Source organism: Hyperolius riggenbachi, chromosome 1 (assembly GCF_040937935.1).
Source record: "Hyperolius riggenbachi isolate aHypRig1 chromosome 1, aHypRig1.pri, whole genome shotgun sequence".
Taxonomy (NCBI): Eukaryota; Metazoa; Chordata; class Amphibia; order Anura; family Hyperoliidae; genus Hyperolius; species Hyperolius riggenbachi.
This window is the reverse complement of record NC_090646.1, coordinates 348,660,350-348,680,109: the sequence shown is the minus strand read 5'-3', so window position 1 is coordinate 348,680,109 and position 19,760 is coordinate 348,660,350. Positions and strand designations below refer to the sequence as shown.

Below are 19,760 nucleotides of genomic sequence, written 5' to 3'. Positions count from 1 at the left end.
TACGCTACTGTTTGTTTGTTGTTGGCTAGACAGAATATCGTGTGTTTAACCGTTTTATTCGCAGGATTAGTCAGTCAGTGGGCTCCTCGGTCCCATGGTAACCGCGGTGGTGGCAGATCTACCCTGAACCAGTGTGTGAAGTTGTAATCACCCGTATCTCACAGACGCCCTCATGGTTTGTCTGCGACTATCTCTTAACGGTTCCGGCGCATTGACTGCGACCAGAGTTCGCACGTTTAGAAGGCTAAGTGCGGTCAGACCACTAAGGGCTCCTGTGACAGGACCGTACCCAGTATGTGCTAGCGGTGTGCAGTCAGTTAGAACAGGGAGAGGCTGATCCACTGCCAGACTTGCTAGAGGGCATACGAGAAGTGGCTGATGACTTAAATGTCACCCCCCATCTTTCGCCCTCCCAGCAAGCCCAGCAGGTAAAAGTGCTAAACACCCATAGGCCCATGTTCTCAGGAACCCCTGGGCAAACCACTTTTAGCAGTCCATAGAGTAGATACGGGGGCCCACAAGCCCATACAGCAATTCCCCTATCGCACCTCTCCTGAGGTGCATACACAGATGAAGCAAGAGATTGAGGAGATGCTGCAGTTAGGAGTCATACAGAAATCCTTTAGTCCATGGGCTGCACCGGTCATCCTGGTTCCCAAGAAGGACAAGACCACGCGGTTCTGTGTTGACTACAGGAGGCTGAATGACATCACCACAACCAATGCGTATCCCATGCCTCGAATCGATGAGCTGCTAGATCAGCTAGCATCTGCCAGCTACCTAACAATCTTGGACTTAAGCCGTGGATACTGGCAGATTCCCCTCGCGCCTGACGCACTAGAGAAATCAGCATTCATCACACCCTTTGGCCTCTATGAATTCACTGTGATGCCTTTCGGTATGAAGAATGCTCCGGCCACCTTTCAGCAGGCTATGAATGACCTGCTGGAAGGAATGCATGGTTTTGCGGTTGCATATCTGGATAATATTGCCGTATTCAGCCCAACCTGGGAGGACCACCTAGCACAGGTATTAGAAAAACTGTCCACTGCCAATCTGACCGTGAAGGCCAGCAAATGTTAAATTGGAATGACCGAGGTACAGTACCTTGCACACCGAGTAGGAAGTCAGCAACTGAGGCCTGAGACAGGAAAGATCAATGCCATCCTGTCATGACCGCGACCTGTCACCAAGAAACAGGTGCAGGCATTTCTGGGGACGGCAGGATACTATAGGAAGTTCGTTCCAAACTATAGTACTCTTGCCAAACCCCTGACTGACGTGACAGGTAAGAAAGAACCCCAAACTGTACAGTGGACCCCACACTGCGAAGAGGCCTTTAGGGCCTTGAAGGAGGCGCTGGCTAGTGCTTCCATCCTTCAAGCCCCAGACTTTAGCCGTCGGTTTATTGTGCAAACTGATGCCTCAGACTTTGGTCTAGGAGCCGTTCTCAGCCAGGTGGACGCGACAGGAAATGAACACCCTGTCGTCTACCTGAGCTGAAAGTTACTACCCAGGGAAGTGGCATATGCTACAACCGAGAAAGAGTACATGGCGATTGTGTGGGCCCTCCAGAAGTTACAATCGTACCTTTATAGGCGGTCCTTTAGGGTCATCCCTGACCACAACCCCCTTAACTGGCTGAATCGCACTGAAGGTAGCAACGGGAAACTCCTACATTGGAGCCTGGCACTACAGCAGTACGATTTCACAATCTAGCATAAGGCTGGGAGTCCCCACCAAAACGCCGATGGCCTTTCTCGCTGTGGCGAACCCTACAACACCAAAGGAGTAAGTTGCTCAAGTTCAGGCATTCTGGGAATGCCTAGCCCGAACGCAACAAGTTTGGGGGGAGGTGTCACGATTTCACGAACGCCATTGCGACAAGCACATGAACATGGCGCACAAAACGATGTTCAGGAGTGCCCCTTTACTTCACTAGCTTAGATATTAGTAAATCAGTGTTCTCCCATCTCACCACCCCTGCACTGGGGGATGTGAGTGTTTGCTTATGCTTCCTGAGAGCCCCAATGAACCCTAAAACCAGAGCCATCTACATAGCTCACAGATCAACTTCAGAAGGCTTCTGATAAGAAGCAGGATACAGGGACACATCATAAAGTCATTATGCACCACATTCCTGCTCTAGCCTGATGAGAGTTAGAGAAAATGCCTTTTAATTCACCTTGATATGAAAGAATAAGTCATTCAGACATTTTACTAAATTAATCAGTTTTCCGTCTATGCTAGCCATTTCAAAATTAGCAGACAATTATTAAAGAGACTCCGTAACAAAAATTGCATCCTGTTTTTTATCATCCTACAAGTTCCAAAAGCTATTCTAATGTGTTCTGGCTAACTGCAGCACTTTCTACTAACACAGTCTCTGTAATAAATCAATGTATCTTTCCCCTGTCAGACTTGTCGGCCTGTGTCTGGAAGGCTGCCAAGTTCTTCAGTGTTGTGGTTCTGCTATGAACTCCCCTTTATGCACACTGCCTGTGTGTTATTTAGGATTAGAGCAGCTTCTCTCTTCTCTCTCTTATCTTTTACAAGCTGGATAAATCGTCCTCTGAGCTGGCTGGGCTTTCACATACTGAGGAATTACAAACAAGGGCAAAGCTGTTTGCAGGAAGAAAAGAGCAGCCTGAAACTTCAGTGCATGGGGGAAAGAAACACACAAATGATCTCTTGAGATTCAAAAGGAAGGCTGTATACAGCCTGCTTGTGTATGGATGTATTTTCTATGTGTGGACATACTGTACATCAACCTACTTCCTGTTTTGGTGGCCATTTTGTTTGTTTACAAACAAACTTTTAAAAACTGTTTTTAACCACTTTTAATGCGGCGAGGAGCGGCAAAATTGTGACAGAGGGTAATAGGAGATGTCCCCTAACGCACTGGTATGTTTACTTTTGAGCGATTTTAACAATACAGATTCTCTTTAAATATGATTTGTCTGTGGTTGGACCACTCAGCACGTCCCTAACACCTTCCGAAAGCAAGCTACAGTGTGCTCCGCAGTGGAATACACCAATACACACGTTTTTGGTATCTGTGTGACACAGAGAATGCCAGAAGCGTGCCTGTGTCACTCGCTGTGGGGTATGGTCGGCTGTCGCCGAGTTATGACCATTCCAGTTATTGCATATTCTTTCTGCTTGTCATAACAAAGGGCGGGAGAAAGCATACCCCACCCATCTCCTTTTACAACTCCGCCCTCTGGCAGAGGAAGAGTTAAAACAACACTGTTGGACACAGAGGAGAGTCTTTGTCCAGCCATCCATCTACCATCAAAGGATTGGCATTTCATTCATGGACTACCCAGAACTTTAAATAATTGGATTTACATCTTCTGTTAGACCTATCGCAAAGGACATGGTAATTTGACTCTAAAACTGCTCATGACATTATATTCTGTTATTTTCCACTTTTAAGCCTTATTTTGTATCGATTTGTTTCAATTGCTATGTCTGGTTTCTGCATTATTTCTGTAAATAAACGATAAAAAATCGTTCGTCTAAGTGCTGTTCTGAATATCTCCGCAAAAAGATTCAAATCTCCTTAGAGAGACACGTTACCATAGCCAATTTATCGGTAGTATTGCTATTTCTAGAAAGGTTGTCAAATTAATCCTTTTTCCTACAGGATTTAGCTAGAGTTAGACTTAGCGCATGCGTATGCTTTAATGCGGATTGGTGGCAGCGACCTGGCCTCTATATAAGATTTCATATTGTATCGATTGTATATACAATCAAAATTGGACTGTGTGTGGACTCACCAACCAATACAAAAGGTTACTTTTCCTGCAGGATTGCCTCAGGTACTGAGGCTGAATGGTAAACTGTAGCAAAGGGAACAGGAACTGGAGGGTGACTGCGTATACGTCACGCAGTCGACATTGGTAATGAAGGGGAAAGTGAATCATTCACACAGCAGGTCACAGGGATGTGCTCATACCTGGCTCTGTGCTCTGTTTATTTCCAGAGACCTGCTCTAGGCTCTGTACACACGCTGCTGCTACATCCAAAGTCTACTGTAGCTGGGAAAGAAAGGGGGCAGTGCTGTGAGCTGCAGCATACCTGCAGATATTCTGGTGTCTCAACTTGTGCCTGTTCCCAGACACTACACCGGCCCTGGTCTGAGGGGGGTTCTGGGCAGCTGTAATCCCTCCCTGTGTTTGCCTATGTCCAGGGTGTGACAATTGGAGCGGACGTTAGTTTTGGGGGGAGCGTGAATAAGTTAGTAGTGCATGCTACAGAATTAGCATGCCTACTTTGAAAATGTTACTTGCGCTGTCACACTAAGCTGTGCTGCTTGAGCAGTGTAGCTTAGTGAATCAGCTGTGAGCCAGACGTAGCCATCAAAAGAGCCACAACTGGCTCCTGAGCCATAGGTTCCCTACCCCTGCTTTTACGGCCTCACTATAGTGGCACGATTGTCCAGCGGGCTAGGCAAGTCGCACCACGTGTTATAGCCAGAATAGTTTGATAAAGAACACCATGATATAATACACCCAGATAGATCGCTAATATTCTATGCCTTCTGTAATTTGTAAGTATGCAGAATTGGTGGTTGTAGTTTTTACATTTTATCTTTAGCCATTAAAATATTTTCAAACTTTTCAAGGAGTAATTACGGAGACCAGGAGGAATGAAAAAAGAAAAGGACAATGCACAGTAGTATGTGGATTTATACTTTACTAGCAGACCCAAGCCCGTTTAAAAACCCGACGCGCGCACGCACCAGCCGCACACATGCGCACGCTCACACACATCCACCGCACGCACACCTGGTCGCCCGCTCACACGCCTGCCTGGCTCCCTGGCCCCGTCCCTGTCCTCCTGTCTCTATGAGGCTGGGTCCGTGCTGCGCATATGCGCAGTAGCAAAAAGCATGGACCCAGCTACACAGAGACAGCACACGCAGGGACACAGGGGTTTTATTATAGAGGATGCATCCTACCTAACAGAGTACAAGTGTCCACGGGCGTAACAATAGGGGATGCAGCCCATGATCTCGTGGGGGGGGCCCGCTCAGGGCCGTTTTTGGGGGGCTGGAGGGGTCGCAGCATGAGGGGAGAGCTTGGTGGGAGAGCTTGGTGGAGAGCTCGTTCCCCCCCTCCCTCACCTCGGGCTCTCCCCTCTGCGCTCCCCTCCAGCATTGAATAAAGTGTGTAGTACACTTTAGAGGAAAAAGTCACTCGGCACTCAGCTGGTTAAGCAGGGGGTAGAGCCGGCTCCTATGAGTCTGCAGTAGCTTCACCCCATACGTTTGCACCTGTATTTGTGGCTAACAGTCCAAGCAAAGAGAAGTGCAACAAGCTTTGGATAGTGCAGAGCACAAACTAGAACACAGTGGTACACGGAAGAAATGCTGCGCACCTTCTTCTTGTAATGCGTTTATTCAATCCTTTAGCCAACAGCCAACGTAAATGACATAAGAAACAAGAATTGTCAAACCTGGATCCATGGAAGTGCAGAGGTGAGTAGGGAAGAGGTGACCAGGGAATGTATGGACGGCACTACAGCCGCTTTACGCCAACTGGCGCTTGCTCACATGCGTATGTCCTACATGCATACGCACGTGAGCAAGCGCCAGTTGCCGTGAAATGGCTGTAGTGCCGTCCATACATCCCCTGGTCACCTCTTCCCTACTCACCTCTGCACCTCCATGGATCCAGGTTTGACAATTTTTGTTTCTTATGTCATTTACGCTGGCTGTTGGCTGAAGGATTGAATAAACGCATTACAAGAAGAAGTTGCGCAGCATTTCTTCCATGTACCATTGAATAAAGTGTATGCAGGCGGCAGGGGAGCGGCAGATACAAACCTTTCGTGCGCTCCAGCGTGGACGTTTCTCCCTCTAGTGTCTGACACGACTTCCTGTTTATACAGGAAGTCGCATCAGAAGCTAAAGAGAGGAACATCTGTGGAGCGCACGGAAGGTATGTATCTGCTGCTGCCCTGCCACCTGCATACACTTTATTCATTGCTGGAAAGGATCGCATAGGGGAGAGCCCGAGGTGAGGGAGGGGGGGGGGACCATCCCCCCTCGCCACCGACGTGCCACCAAGCTCTCCCCTCATGCTGCGAACCCTCCAGCCCCCCAAAAATGGTCCTGAGCGGGCCCCAGGGGGGAGGGGGGGCCTGCAGGGGGGCCCGGCGATTCCTAGTTACGCCCCTGCAAGTGTCCCATGTCCGTGTGTCAGTGCTTTTGCGCTACTGCGCATGTCCTGCACTGACACAGCTATTGGGACAGGACGCAGGGGCCAGGAGGCTGGCCAGCCAAGCAGGCGGGTGTGTGTGCACGTGGCGGGCGGGTGCGCACATGCGGCGACAGGCCTAGAGCCCGTTTTTAAACGGGCTTAGGTCACTAGTACAGTAAAAACATAGTACACTGCTTCTGAAGTATGCATGGCCAAAATGCTTGCGGTTGTGGATGCTGTACACAGCTGGGTGGGAGTGCTGACATACAGGGAGTGCAGAATGGATAGAGTATGCCACTCTCACTTGGCTTCCGTTCAACTGCCTCTAGTCAGACTCAGAGCCACGAATGGCAGGCAGAGCATTACCAGGGAGGAGAGACCTTAAAGCGGATCTGAACTCAGAACTTCATCTCAGCTCTAAAAGATAAGCAACAGCATAATGACCTTTAAAAAAACATTTCTTTGTTACAGTTGATACAAATCCTACAATGAATCTGCACTGTTTCTACTTCCTGCTTTTATGGAAGCAGACATATTAATATCCTGTGCTTTCAAATGAGCTTATCTACCATGGCAGTCATGTGACACAGGGGAGAGATCAAATTACAACTTGTGATTAGACACAAACAGGGAATTAGACAGGCTAAACTTTCTAAATACTTACAGGATGCATTTCTTTATGTTTTCCTTCTTTCCTGTGCAAGAGTTCAGGTCCACTTTAACCCTCCTGGCGGTATGAAAAATTCCACCAGGAGGCAGCGCAGCAGTTTTTTTTTTTTTTTTATATCATGTAGCGAGCCCAGGGCTCGCTACATGATAGCCACTGCTCAGCGGCATCCCCCCGCCCGCTTCGATCGCCTTCGGCGATCTCCAATCAGGAAATCCCGTTCAAAGAACGGGATTTCCTGAAGGGCTTCCCCCGTCGCCATGGCGGTATGAAAAATTCCACCAGGAGGCAGCGCAGCAGTTTTTTTTTTTTTTTTTATATCATGTAGCGAGCCCAGGGCTCACTACATGATAGCCACTGCTCAGCGGCATCCCCCCGCCCGCTTCGATCGCCTTCGGCGATCTCTGATCAGGAAATCCCGTTCAAAGAATGCGGGATGACGTCAGCGACGTCGTGACGTCATTGGGAGTCCCGATCCACCCCTCGGCGCTGCCTGGCACTGATTGGCCAGGCAGCGCACGGGGTCTGGGGGGGGCCCCGCGCGCCGCAACGGATAGCGGCGATCGGGCGCGGGGCGGCGGCGATCGGTGTGCTGACGCAGCTAGCAAAGTGCTAGCTGCGTCCAGCAAAAAAAAAATTAAGTAAATCGGCCGAGCAGGGCCTGAGAAAACCTCCTGCGCGGCTCACCCCGAACTACGTTACCGCCAGGAAGGTTAAAGCAAAGTGATGGTTAGGTTAAAAACCTTGCTTCAGGTTAGATACTTACCTAAGAAGAGGGAAGGACTGATTCCATTGAGCCTTCCCGATCCACGATATGTACCACTGCTGTCCCCTTTTCAAAAAGCTTCAGAACCACTCATGACCCCGAGGCCATAAATACCACCAGTCCACCACCACACAGTTAATACCAGACCTCACAATTAGACCTCAGTCAAAACACTGCACCAGCAGCAGCAGGACAGCACCATGTGCTGCATAGTGAGTCATTTATTGTGTACCCAAACTAATGCTCATGCTATTTCCAGCTGCTGCTAGTTCTGTCTCCCTGAGTCCAGGCCCCCTCTTAAACATTCACCTGTGCTGTCACTCACATAATTCACTTCTGCATGTTGGGAATGCCGACTGCCTCTCAGAGTCTCGCACTCCTGCCCTCCTCTCTGTCTCCCATTAAGCTGCTCTTGTCCCACTGGTCCTCTTCACGGTGTCAGACTCAGCAGACACACCGGGCAGTGTAAAAAGCCAGGTCACATGGCCAGGCTGGCACCTGCAAACCCAAATACTGACTGGCGGGGGGTCAGAGTTAAAGGAGCAGGGGTAGAGCGCATTACCCTAGGGGGAAGGGATGGCATTAAAGGTGGGGCAGAGCACATTTGCTCTGTCTATATTGGCCCTGGGAGTGGAGGCTGTGCACCTCACCACCTCAGTAGTGACAACGTGAAAATAATGGATGGAGCAGCCAGCAGGTGTGTGTGACAGGCGCACTATAGGATCCAGCAGTAGTGCTCCTGGGGGCGATAGCCTGGAATGTCTTTGCCATTAAATTGCCTGCTCTTGAGCATGGAGTTTACTAGAGCTTCACAGGTGGCCACTGGAATCCTCTTCCACTCATCCAGGATGAAGCTGGTAGATGTTAGAGAACCTCTCACTCCTCCGCTTTCCATTTGAGGATGCCTCACAGATGTTCAATAAGGTTTAGGTCTGGAGACATGCTTGGCCAGTCCAACACCTTTACCCTAAGTTTCTTTAGCAAGGCAGTAGTCATCTTGGAGATGTGTTTGGGGTTGTTATGTTAGAATACTGCACTGCGGCCCATTTTCCAATGGGAGGGGAACCATGAATGCCAGTACATGTTTATATTGTTGAATTCATTATTCCCTCAATTAACTTGTAGTGCCTATGACGTCTTCACTATTTTTTCAATATCTAATGCATCATATTTTAATTACAATGTCCCAACCTAGCAAAGGGATAACATTTTCCAGTACAGAGTTAATTAGCTTTTAGCAGCTCTGTCCCAAGCTGAGCTGAGTGCAGCATCTGTTTACCCTAGCCATCCACCTTGGATTAGTTGACAAAAACACAAGTCAACTATGCTTCTAAACCAGGCTCTTACCAGCCTGACAGTCTCCAAACCTCACACCTCTTCTTGAGCAAAGGCTAGGGACTGATTTGTATCTCTGTTCTCTTCACACAGCTGCTTTTATGAGGGTCAGTGACCCCAGAGTGACTCTAAAATTCATAATTTTCATATTTCATGGTTTTTCTAAGCACTTGGAATATGCAAACTGAACCATGTTATCAGGCATTAGTATAGCCAATCTGACACACCTTCTGAAAAAGTCCTTAGGCAGATCAGAACTCAAGAAACTGAAAGGCAAGGTTCTCAGTAACAGTTTAATAGTGTTTCATGTGTGTGAATTTGTAACGCCTTACAGAATGCAAATATGCAATCTGTTTATTGATAGGACTTATGTGCACAGAGAAATCGTTTTTTTTCCAGCTTTAATCCTTTATGAAAAGGGGCTGGCTTTTCCCTCTGACAAAGAGGGCATCAGCTCTTATGTCCATCAGAATGAGGTAGTCTGGTACAACAGACCTCAGGTCCTTTCTCTATCATCTTTGTCAAATTCCATCCAACGACAAGCCAGCAGGACACTGGCCAGAACATAATACTTTGGATTACTCAGCACAAACTTTACCGCTTATTGGACACAGCCAAACGTGGTATTTTGAACTGTTCATGTTGATATATTTATTTAACAGTTTTAATGTATATTTTTTTTGTGTAGTTCATGTAATAAAACTAACGAGTTTTCTTCCTGTCTTTTTTTTTTTTTTTCTTTTTTTAGGAATAGCTAGTCCAAAGGCTCTACTCCTTGGAGAGTGGCGGCAGCGAAATACCAGATTTACAGTGCAATATATATATATATATATATATATATATATATATATATATATATTTATATATATATTTTTTTTTACAGATTGTACATACAGTCGAGATTGTATCATGTATGGGCACACCATCCAATGTTAAACATTAACCTTGCTCACAGTGTATTCGCCTTCAGAAGCCTCTAGTGCAGGGGTGCCCAATAGGTCGATCGCGATCTACCGGTAGATCGCGACCGCCTGATCGGTAGATCGCGGCCTCTTGGCCGCGTCCCATTGAATTTAGCAGCCAGCAGCTGTATAACGCAGTTTCTGCTGCTGGCCGCTGATCATGAAGCCTATCTGGAGGAGAGAGCCTGGCCAATCAGGGGAGGAGAGGAGAGGCGCGCAGCCAATCAGGGGAGGAGAGGCGCGCAGCCAATCGGGAGGAGAGGCGTAAAACTTCCGAGTTCCAACTCCACTCACGCTGCCCACCGGAGCCAGGCCTGAAGACCTGGACGCCACCGCGGGAAGACACCGGCCCTATACCCAGGTAACCTATACTGAAGGGCCCTATACCCAGGTAACCTATACTGAAGGGACCTTTACCCAGCTAACCTATACTGACCGGACCTATACTCAGCTAATCTATACTGAAGGGACCTATACCCGGCTAACCTATACTGAAGGGACCTATACCTAACTATATTTCCGTGGGTGCATTTGAAACATCGGTAGATCTCCTGGCCTCAGTGAATTTTAAAGTAGCTCGCGAGCCGAAAAAGTGTGGGCACCCCTGCTCTAGTGGATGAGACCTGAATAGCAACTTTGGCATAGTTAGACAGAACTGGTGGATGTTTGTCACAGCTCCCCAGTGCCGGCAGCACATGTGACACCCCCACCACAATGCTTGACTGTAGCCAAGACACACTTGTCTTTGTACCTCACCTCACCTGGTTGCCACCACACATGCTTCAGTCATCTGAATCAAATACGTAGTCTTGGTCTCATCAGACCACAGGACATGGTTTTAGTAATCCATGTCCATAGTCTGCTTGTTTTCAGCAACCGTGGGCCTTCGTGTGCATCATCTTTAAAAATGGCTTCCTTCTAGCATGGCAACCAACCAGACTAATTTGATACACTGTGTGGCGAAAGGTCACTGGAACCCCCTGTGAAAATTTGGATGGGGCCCTTCCACCCCAGGTATAGGTGCCCCCATTATAGCCAAGTGTAGGTGCCTGACCCCAGTATAGCCAGTTATAGGTGCCCTCAGTATAGCTAGGTATAGAAGCCCACAGTATAGCCAGGTATAGCGCATTGACCATCTCTTGCAATCAAAGACCTGGTTCACAATTTAAAGAGAGTCTGAAGCGTTACAAAATATCTGTTTTTACTTACAATTCTTATAGTGTAGTATGGTGGTAGCTGAAACGCCGCTATCCCGCGGTTGAATGATCCTTCTTTGCCCCCCAAATCCCCGGGGCAAAATCTGGGGATCGCTTCCTGTTTGAGGCAGAGCTTTCCACTTTAGCTCTGCCTCTGCTGTGTCAATCGGCGCCCATCGGCGCCTCTCCCCGCCCCTCTCAGTCTTCTCAGTCTTCCTTAACAGAGAGGGGCGGGGAGGAGGCAGAGATCCGTGCGCTGGTTGACGCGCATGAGGCAGAGCTAGAGCGGATAGCTCTGCCTCCCCGGGCAGCGAAATAAACGACCAAGAAAGTTGTGGATTTCTGCCCCAGGGATTTGGGGGGAAAGAGGCATCTTTCTGGGTTCATTCAGCCGTGGGATTGCGGCATTTCAGCTACCACCGTACTACACTATAAGAATTGTAAGTAAAAACAGATATTTTGTAATGCTTCATACTCTCTTTAACCTTCCTGGCGGTAACCCCGAACGTAGTTCGTGGTAAGCCGCGCAGGAGGTTTTCTCCTGCCCTGCTCAGCCGATTTTCTTAATTTTTTTTTTGCTGGACGCAGCTAGCACTTTGCTAGCTGCGGCAGCACACTGATCGCTGCCGCCCCGCGCCCGATCGCCGCTATCCGTTGCGGCGCGCGGGCCCCCCCCCCAGACCCCGTGCGCTGCCTGGCCAATCAGTGCCAGGCAGCGCCGAGGGGTGGATCGGGACTCCCAATGACGTCACGACGTCGCTGACGTCATCCCGCATTCTTTGAACGGGATTTCCTGATCAGAGATCGCCGAAGGCGATCAAAGAGGGCGGGGGGATGCCGCTGAGCATCATGTGGCGAGCCCTGGGCTCGCTACATGATTTAAAAAAAAAAAAACTTCCACGCTGCCTCCTGGCGGAATTTTTCATACCGCCAGGAGGGTTAAACCACACCTATCCTTTCCACATCATTACTGTACATCAGTTTTGAGGCAGGGGTCACACTTGTCTTTCAGTTTTCTGCGCACTATGTACAGTACGTTTGTATGTAGAAAAACACGCATGTTTTTTTTCACAGCAGATAATATAATTGATAGAGAATTACAACAATCTGCAGGATTATGGATATTCAGGATATCCGTTTTTTCTGTGCATGAAAAACGCATTGAAATGTGAACTAGCCCATTGATTAACATGAGTTCTTGGATTTAGGGAGGGAACACACTTGGAGGGACGTTTTCCCCTGCGGTTCCCGGGTCTGTGTCGGCTTTTGCGAATTCGTCTTCCGCAAACATTTTGCCGCAATCATTCTGTGATTTTTCGGTTGTGGCAGTATATGCTGTAATTGCGAACGTGCATGTTATGCGGGAAAAGGCAGAAAGCTGTGTGATTTAGAAAGTGTGGAATATCACAAAATAGTTTATAACAGAGGCGGACATAGGCCCGTGCAGCTGCACAAGGGTCCCATGTTCTCTAGGGCCCATGCAGCTGCACTACAATCACCGATAGCTGTTATCCTCTACACCAGTGTTTATCAACATGTTACTGGTATGTACCCTTTTTAACCCTCCTGGCGGTCTATTAAAATCCGCCAGGGGGCAGCGCAGCAGTCTTTTTTAATTTTATTTTTTTTAAATCACGTAGCCACCCCTCAGCGCTGCCTGGCACTGATTGGCCAGGCAGTGCAAGGGGTCGGGCGGGGGCGGCGCGGCGGATAGCGGCGATCGAGCGTGGAGCGGCGGCGATCGGTGTGCTCACGCAGCTAGCAAAGTGCTAGCTGCGTGCAGCAAAAAAAAAATTATGCAAATCGGCCCAGCAGGGCCTGAGAAAAACCTCCTGCGCGGCTGTCCCCGAACTACGTTCGGGGTTACCGCCAGGAAGGTTATAACCCTGTACTCAGCAAGTACCCCCTAGCATAGTAAACATTATCACAAGTACCCCTTGACAAATATACTTTATATTTAATCGTAGTACATTATAATTGGTTCTAAGTAGTGTTGGGCGAACAGTGTTCGCCACTGTTCAGGTTCTGCAGAACATCACCCTGTTCGGGTGATGTTCGAGTTCGTCCGAACACCTGATGGTGTTCGGCCAAACTGTTCGGCCATATGGCAATTTCCAAGGATTTACTATTGTTTTTAATTAGCTAAAATACAAATTCTGTGTTGTTTAAATAAGATTTATCATTTTCTAAAACTCTAAATTTGTTAGTCTTGGTTAAAGAGAGTCTGAAGCGAGAATAAATCTCGCTTCAGAGCTTATATATAGCAGGGGCATGTGTGCCCCTGCTAAAACGCTGCTATCCCGCGGCTGAACGGGGGTCCCTTACCCCACAAATCCCCTCCGTGGTGTCCGGGAATCTCTTCCTGGTGAGGCAGGGCTAATGGCCGCAGCCCTGCCCTCACACGAGTCTGTCAGCGCGTATCTCCGCCACTCTCCCCCGCCCCTCTCAGTCTTCCTTCACTGAGAGGGGCGGGGGAGAGGCGGCGATGCGCCGCTGATAGACGGCGCTGAGAGGCAGGGCTGCAGCCGTTAGCCCTGCCTCCAGCAGCAGCAAAATCTACAACCAAGTTTGTCCTAGATTTTGCAAGGGGGGATATGGGGGGTAAGGGACCCCCGTTCAGTCGTGGGATAGCGGCGTTTTAGCAGGGGCACACATGCTCCTGCTATATATAAGCTCTGAAGCGAGATTTATTCTCGCTTCAGAGTCTCTTTAAGTATATCAAGCCCGAGTACCCCCTGGGACTATCAGAAGTATCCCCAGGGGTACACGTACCACACATTGAGATCCTAGGCTCTAGACTCTTCCCTGTGTATTTCTCTATGTTACCTAGGTCCATGTACTTTTATGTTATCAATATTATTTTGATCCACCTATGATCTGTTATGACCATGGCTACTTGCATAGGGCCCCTTTCATTTAGCCACTGATTTATTCTGCACACGGGCACACTGTTGGCTTTGTCTGCCACTGGTCCATGACAAGCGTTTCCCGAGCAAGGATATTGAGTACTGCTACTGCCTATACAGCGCGCCCTAGTGACTGCACCTCTGGCAGTTTGAGTCTGCCAGGAGAAAAGCACATAAACGTCCTGTGTTTAATCTTCAATGGCATGTGCGATCATGCACGTTTTTTCTGTCCTGGGAAAACACGCAGAATGGTAGCTAGTGTGTTCCCTGCCTTGTGCAGAAAACCAGCAAGAAAACAGACAAGTGTGACCCCAGCCTCAAAGAGGAGGGAGTGGGCCAAGCTGACCTGGTTCCACAAGAGAAAATGTAAAGGTGCCCTTTAAGGGAACAATTTATCACTAAATGCGGTCTTTCTATGCGATTTGAACGATCGTAACTAATCGGAAGACAGTTATCGATTGTTCACATTTAGTGAACGATTCTTTCTTCAAATTTGATTATAAAATCCAGCTTTTGGATCGATTTTATCCTATTTAGCAATTGACCAAAGAATCATTCCTTATCGATTGCCTTCATAAATGGCAACTTTTCTATACAAATTTGATCGTTAAAATCGCATTGAAAGATCGCATTTAGTGAAAAAAATCATACCGTTATGGGCAAAGTTGAGACTTGAGAGCGATTACTGTCCATTCTTTACTAAAGCCGGGTCTACACGGAGCGATCCGGCGGCTTGATTAGCCACCGGATCGACTCTGCCGCATCCCCGTGCGTACTCTCTGCTTCCCCGCTCGTGTATTGGATTCGATCCTCCCTCGTCCCCACTTATCTTCCGCTCAATTCCCCACTATTGTTCGCTCGCAGGGAACGAGCGGGGAATCGGCCACGGCGAGATCGGACCTGTCGGATCTTATCGCTTGAAAAGACACATCGTGCCGTGTAGACGCGGCTTTACATCTTTACTGAATTCCTAGATCTAATGAAAAGGACCTTGAAATTCCAAACACTTGAGTGAATGGAAAACAAAATTCCTAGTAGATACACAGTTCAAGTCATTGGTGAGTCTTCCTAATACGCTGCTGCCGCGTGTTTCTGGAGAGCTCGTACCGCGCAGCTCCAGCAGAGGGCACGACAGGTTTGTCTAGCAGCAGCAGCCGCCATTAAACAAAAGGATCCCGTGTGGGAACGAGCGGTGGGAGCGAGCAGAGCTGGGACAGGCCGGGTAGAAGGGAGGGGGAGAATCTCGGGTGAAAGACTGGTACGAGCAGAGTCTGTGGAGGCCGAAAGAACGTCACCGAGGATTAAAAGGGCAGATTGCTTGTAGAGGTGCTGCTAGAGGCCCCGAGCCTCGCTAACATTGAGGAGGGACAGCCTGGGCGCCGAATCACCGCAGCCCCGGGGCCAGAGGGGATATGATGTTTCCGCAAAGCAGCAGCCGCCACTCGGTGAGGAAGAGGCTTGGCTTTTGTGTGCATGCGCCCGACATACATATATATACTGTAAATGCTTTATATATATATATATATATATATATATATATATATATATATATATATATATATATATATATATATATATATATATATATATATATATATATATATATATATATATCTCCTGCATTGTTTATCTGTTGTGCATCGGCCGCACGCCTTAACGCATAGCTGCAATGTGTTAGCCTGTAGGGGGTGGGTAGAATTTATATAACAATGTGAACGTGCTGTGGGGGGATCCACTGCAAACTGTCACCAGTAGGGCGACAGATGCAATAAGGTTACTGCAATGGACTACTACTGTAACATTATGCTGGCTCGTTTTAACTCTGGAAAGCCTGTTTTTTTTATTACTATGGTTGCCTCATGTACGTTCATCTCCAGCTGCATCTTCTAGTCTGTAACTGACAGGTAACCTTCATACATGAATCACACAGTGAATCAGCATTAGCAACAAGTCTTCACAAATACAAGAGCTGTCAGAACTGTTATTTTCTTGTCTATTTTCAACACATAGCACATATTCTAGACATCTAAACCAAAGTGAACCTGTCACTAATTAAAAACATTAGTTTCCTTTTAAAACCCTCCTTACAAAATGTTTTAAGAGACTCTGTTTCGCCATTCATTATTTTGCATTGTTTATTTTTTATGTGCTTGCTTGGTATAATTGCAACGCCATTGTTCATATAGAACTGAAAGACTTGTATCTGTCATTTAGCATTTCTGGGATTTTCTTTTTGCCACTGCACTGAGCAATGCAGCCAGGCCGATTTGCAAAAAAAAGAGCTCTTTGCATAATCCCCACAATGCAATTGTGCACTTCCTGCTTTTCTGTTGTGTACATTCCCCAGAAACCTTATCTCCCTGCACTGGGTTCCTGAGACCTTTGTAATTAATACAAATGGCCTGGGGATGTCAGCACAGATTAGATTATGCCTTGGGCTCACAGTGAATCAGGAAAAAAGACACATTGTGGTGTGATGCTAGGTATACACGATGCGTTTTTTCGCTCAATTCTCCGTCCGACCGATTCTCTTATAATTTCTTATCAATTTCCATTCACTTCTATGAGAATTTAAACAGAAAAACGATCGGAAATACCGGACATGACTGAATTAATCTATCGATCTGCCGAATAAACGTATGGTGTGTACCTAGCATGAGGAAGAGGAATATTGAAGCATGTTGACTACTTTTTCTCAGAGCAGTGAGAGGGGGACAAATACAGTGGCTGACAGATGCACTTTCATCAGCTGTGTGTAAACTATGTCTCCTATGCTTGGTACACACCATACAATTTTCTGGCAGATTTACCTGGCAGATAATTATTTTTTTTTTAACATGTCCGATCTGAATTTTGATTTTTTTTTTTTTTCCCTCTCCCTCCAATCTATTTCCGTTCACTTCGATGGATCCATCGGAAAAACGATTGAAATTCACATCGGACATGTTGAAAATCAGGGCTGTGGAGTCGGAGTCGAGGAGTCAGAGTCGGGGCAATTTTGGGCACCCGGAGTCACAAGTTGCCACCAGTTGCGGATCCGGAATGTATCAGTTCCGGCTACAATAAAGTAGCCGGGACTAGATACATTGCAGTGCCAGAAAGGCACTGCAAAAAGGGGGGATACCGGCGTGTAGTCCGGTGGCATAGGACCGGTGCTGGAAGCATCCGGTCCTATTGCCAGTGTGATGAGAAACATCCGTTTCTCATTGCACAGCATGGCCGCATGTTCGGGTCAGGATCCGGCCCAGGTGCGTGGGCCGGATGACTGGACCCGAAAAATAGTGCATGTTGGAAAAGTGTCCAGATCCGATCCGGCTCTGTTCTGTACGGAACGGACACGTGTGAACGTCCGCATAGACTTTACATTGCTATGCGGAACGTACGTTCTGTTTGTACAGTATACGGTCCGGATCTGATCAGGCGAATCCGGACAGCGAATGCTAATGTGAACCGGGGCCTTATATTGTGCTTTTCTCCTGGTGGACACAAAGCGCCAGAGCTGCAGCCACTAGGACGTGCTCTATAGGCAGTAGCAGGAAGCCTTCCCCAAGGTCTCCTACTTAATAGGTGCTGGCGTACTGAACCACGCAAAGTACTGTGATCGCTTGATTTGCCCTTCACACCTGTCGTGTGCTGTGGCATGTACTTACCGGCCCGGCTGGGCGGAGGATGGATCGTGGTAGGCTCGTCTTTAGGGGGATGTCGCTGGATCCATCTTCCTCTATCGGGTGGTGGAGTATTTCGCTTCCAAGACAGAGGATCAGGAAGACAGCCAGGCAACTAGTATTCTTTAAAAGTAAATATGGCAGCCTCCATATCCTTCTTCACCTTGGGTTCCTCTTAAGTCGGGCGTGTGTACGAGGCTTAAAGTGAACCCGAGCTGAGAGTTATGTGGAGGCTGTCAAATTTATTTCCTTGTAAGCAATACCAGTTTGCCTGGCTGTCCTGCTGATCCTCTGCCTCTAATACTTTCAGCCATAGACCCTGAACAAGCATAGCATGCAGCTCAGGTGTTTTTGAGAATCTTTTTAGAACTGAGAAGATTAGCTGCATGCTTGTTTCTGGTCTGCTTCAGACACTACTGCAGCCAAATAGATCAGCAGGGCTGCCAGGCAAATGGTATTGCTTAAAACAAAACAAATATTGCAGCCTCCCATATCACTCTCACCTCGGATTCACTTTAAGGCTAGTTACACACCAGGACGTTGCGTTTAGGGGAATTTATAGGGCACATAACGTGCCCCTAACGCAACGCCTGGTGCTCTCTGGTGTGGACGTTGGAGTGAGCCGCGTTGTGCAGCTCACTCTGGCGTCCGTGATACGTACTCTTGGATGCATGCGGCATCACGTGGTCCCGCCCGGCCAATTGCCGCACAGAGCGGCCGCTCCAGGAAGTAAACACTGCACGTCACTGAGTGCGGTGAATATTAATTAGCCATGTGCCCGGCCGCTCTCCCCTCCTCCCCAACATGATTGAGCATGTGCAAACAGTCTAACGCGGCTTAGCCGCGTAGAACGCACAGCATGCAGCACTTTGCTGCGTTACAATGTAACACAACGTGGGCAGTGTGAACAGCCCACTTGTGTTACATTGCTGTGCGTTGGGGGAGCGTTACAGGCTGTGCCTGTAACGTCCCTGTGTGCAAGAAGCCTAAAAGTAAAACTGACGTTTCAAAAAAAATAATAAAACATTTTTATTTTTGAAAAAGATACTTGTGGAGAGGGAAGACTTTGGATAAAGAGCCTTCACTTCCTCCCTCGGGGTCCTGCTTTCAGTGCTGTCCTTCCCGTTAGAGCTATTCAACCAACTGGTTGAAAACCATCCGTTAGCCATCAGAAGGCTTAAGTCTGCCATAGACTGGTTGGTTGCCACCAGATCGACCAGCAGATAGATCCCTCTGTGATTAAATCTTAAGTATTGCTCAGTCTGAAACTGGACAAGGTTGCTGGGTTGTTCTAGCAGGAAACTGAAAATAGACTTTATCGCTGTTCACAGAACACTGTTAAACCGTTTCAGGCACTTTTTGTTTTGTATGCATTTAAAGAGACACTGAAGCGAAAAAAAAATTATGATAATATGATTTGTATGTGTAGTACAGCTAAGAAATAAAACATTAAGATCAGATACATCAGTCTGAAGCTAAGTACTCACGGGGGGACAATTGTAGCTGTCGCTGCACACAGGAGCGTGTGCGCGACAGTTCGGAGACAGTTCGGCGACAGCTCGTCGCCAAGTCCCTCTGCATACACACGGCAGCAGAGGGATTAGCGATGCGGCGGAAGCTGTCGCCGAGGTTCCTTACCCCCCCCGCCGGATGCTCCGTGTACTGTGTGTGGGTAGCTGTCGCTAGCCCGCATACACATGCGGGGCTAGCGACAGTTCCGGCGAGGTTGCGGCGACGGCTGTAGCCGGCGATTGAACATGTCAATCGCCTGGCGACAGCTCCGACGGGCGACGGTTCGGGGCGCGCGCGTCATACACACGGGCGAACCGTCGCCGCAACACGTGCGTGCCACGTGGTTGCGGCGACGGCCGTACCCCGTGTGTATGAGCCTTAATTGATTCCAGTACAGGAAGAGTTGAGAAACTCCAGTTGTTATCTCTATGCAAACAAGCCATTAAGCTCTCCGTCTAAGTTAGTCGTGGAGAGGGTTGTTATCTGACTTTTATTATCTCAACTGTAAGTGAACTGTTTACTTTTTCTCTGCTAGAGGAGAG

General features: G+C 48.1%; 1 protein-coding gene across 4 annotated transcripts in view; it reads left to right on the top strand.

Moving 5' to 3' along the window:
* Positions 1–15,194: 15,194 nt before the first annotated feature.
* Positions 15,195–19,760, top strand: part of TLE5 (TLE family member 5, transcriptional modulator) — a 78,847-nt gene continuing 74,281 nt past the window's right edge. For 2 of the 4 annotated variants that reach the window (XM_068234084.1, XM_068234083.1), the window contains exon 1: positions 15,197–15,486. In XM_068234084.1, coding sequence (XP_068090185.1) covers positions 15,454–15,486 — 33 coding nt within the window. In that variant the 5' untranslated portion in view covers positions 15,197–15,453. Of the gene's footprint in view, positions 15,487–19,760 lie in introns of all 4 variants that reach the window. The other 2 variants (XM_068234086.1, XM_068234085.1) reach the window with 2 other exon arrangements.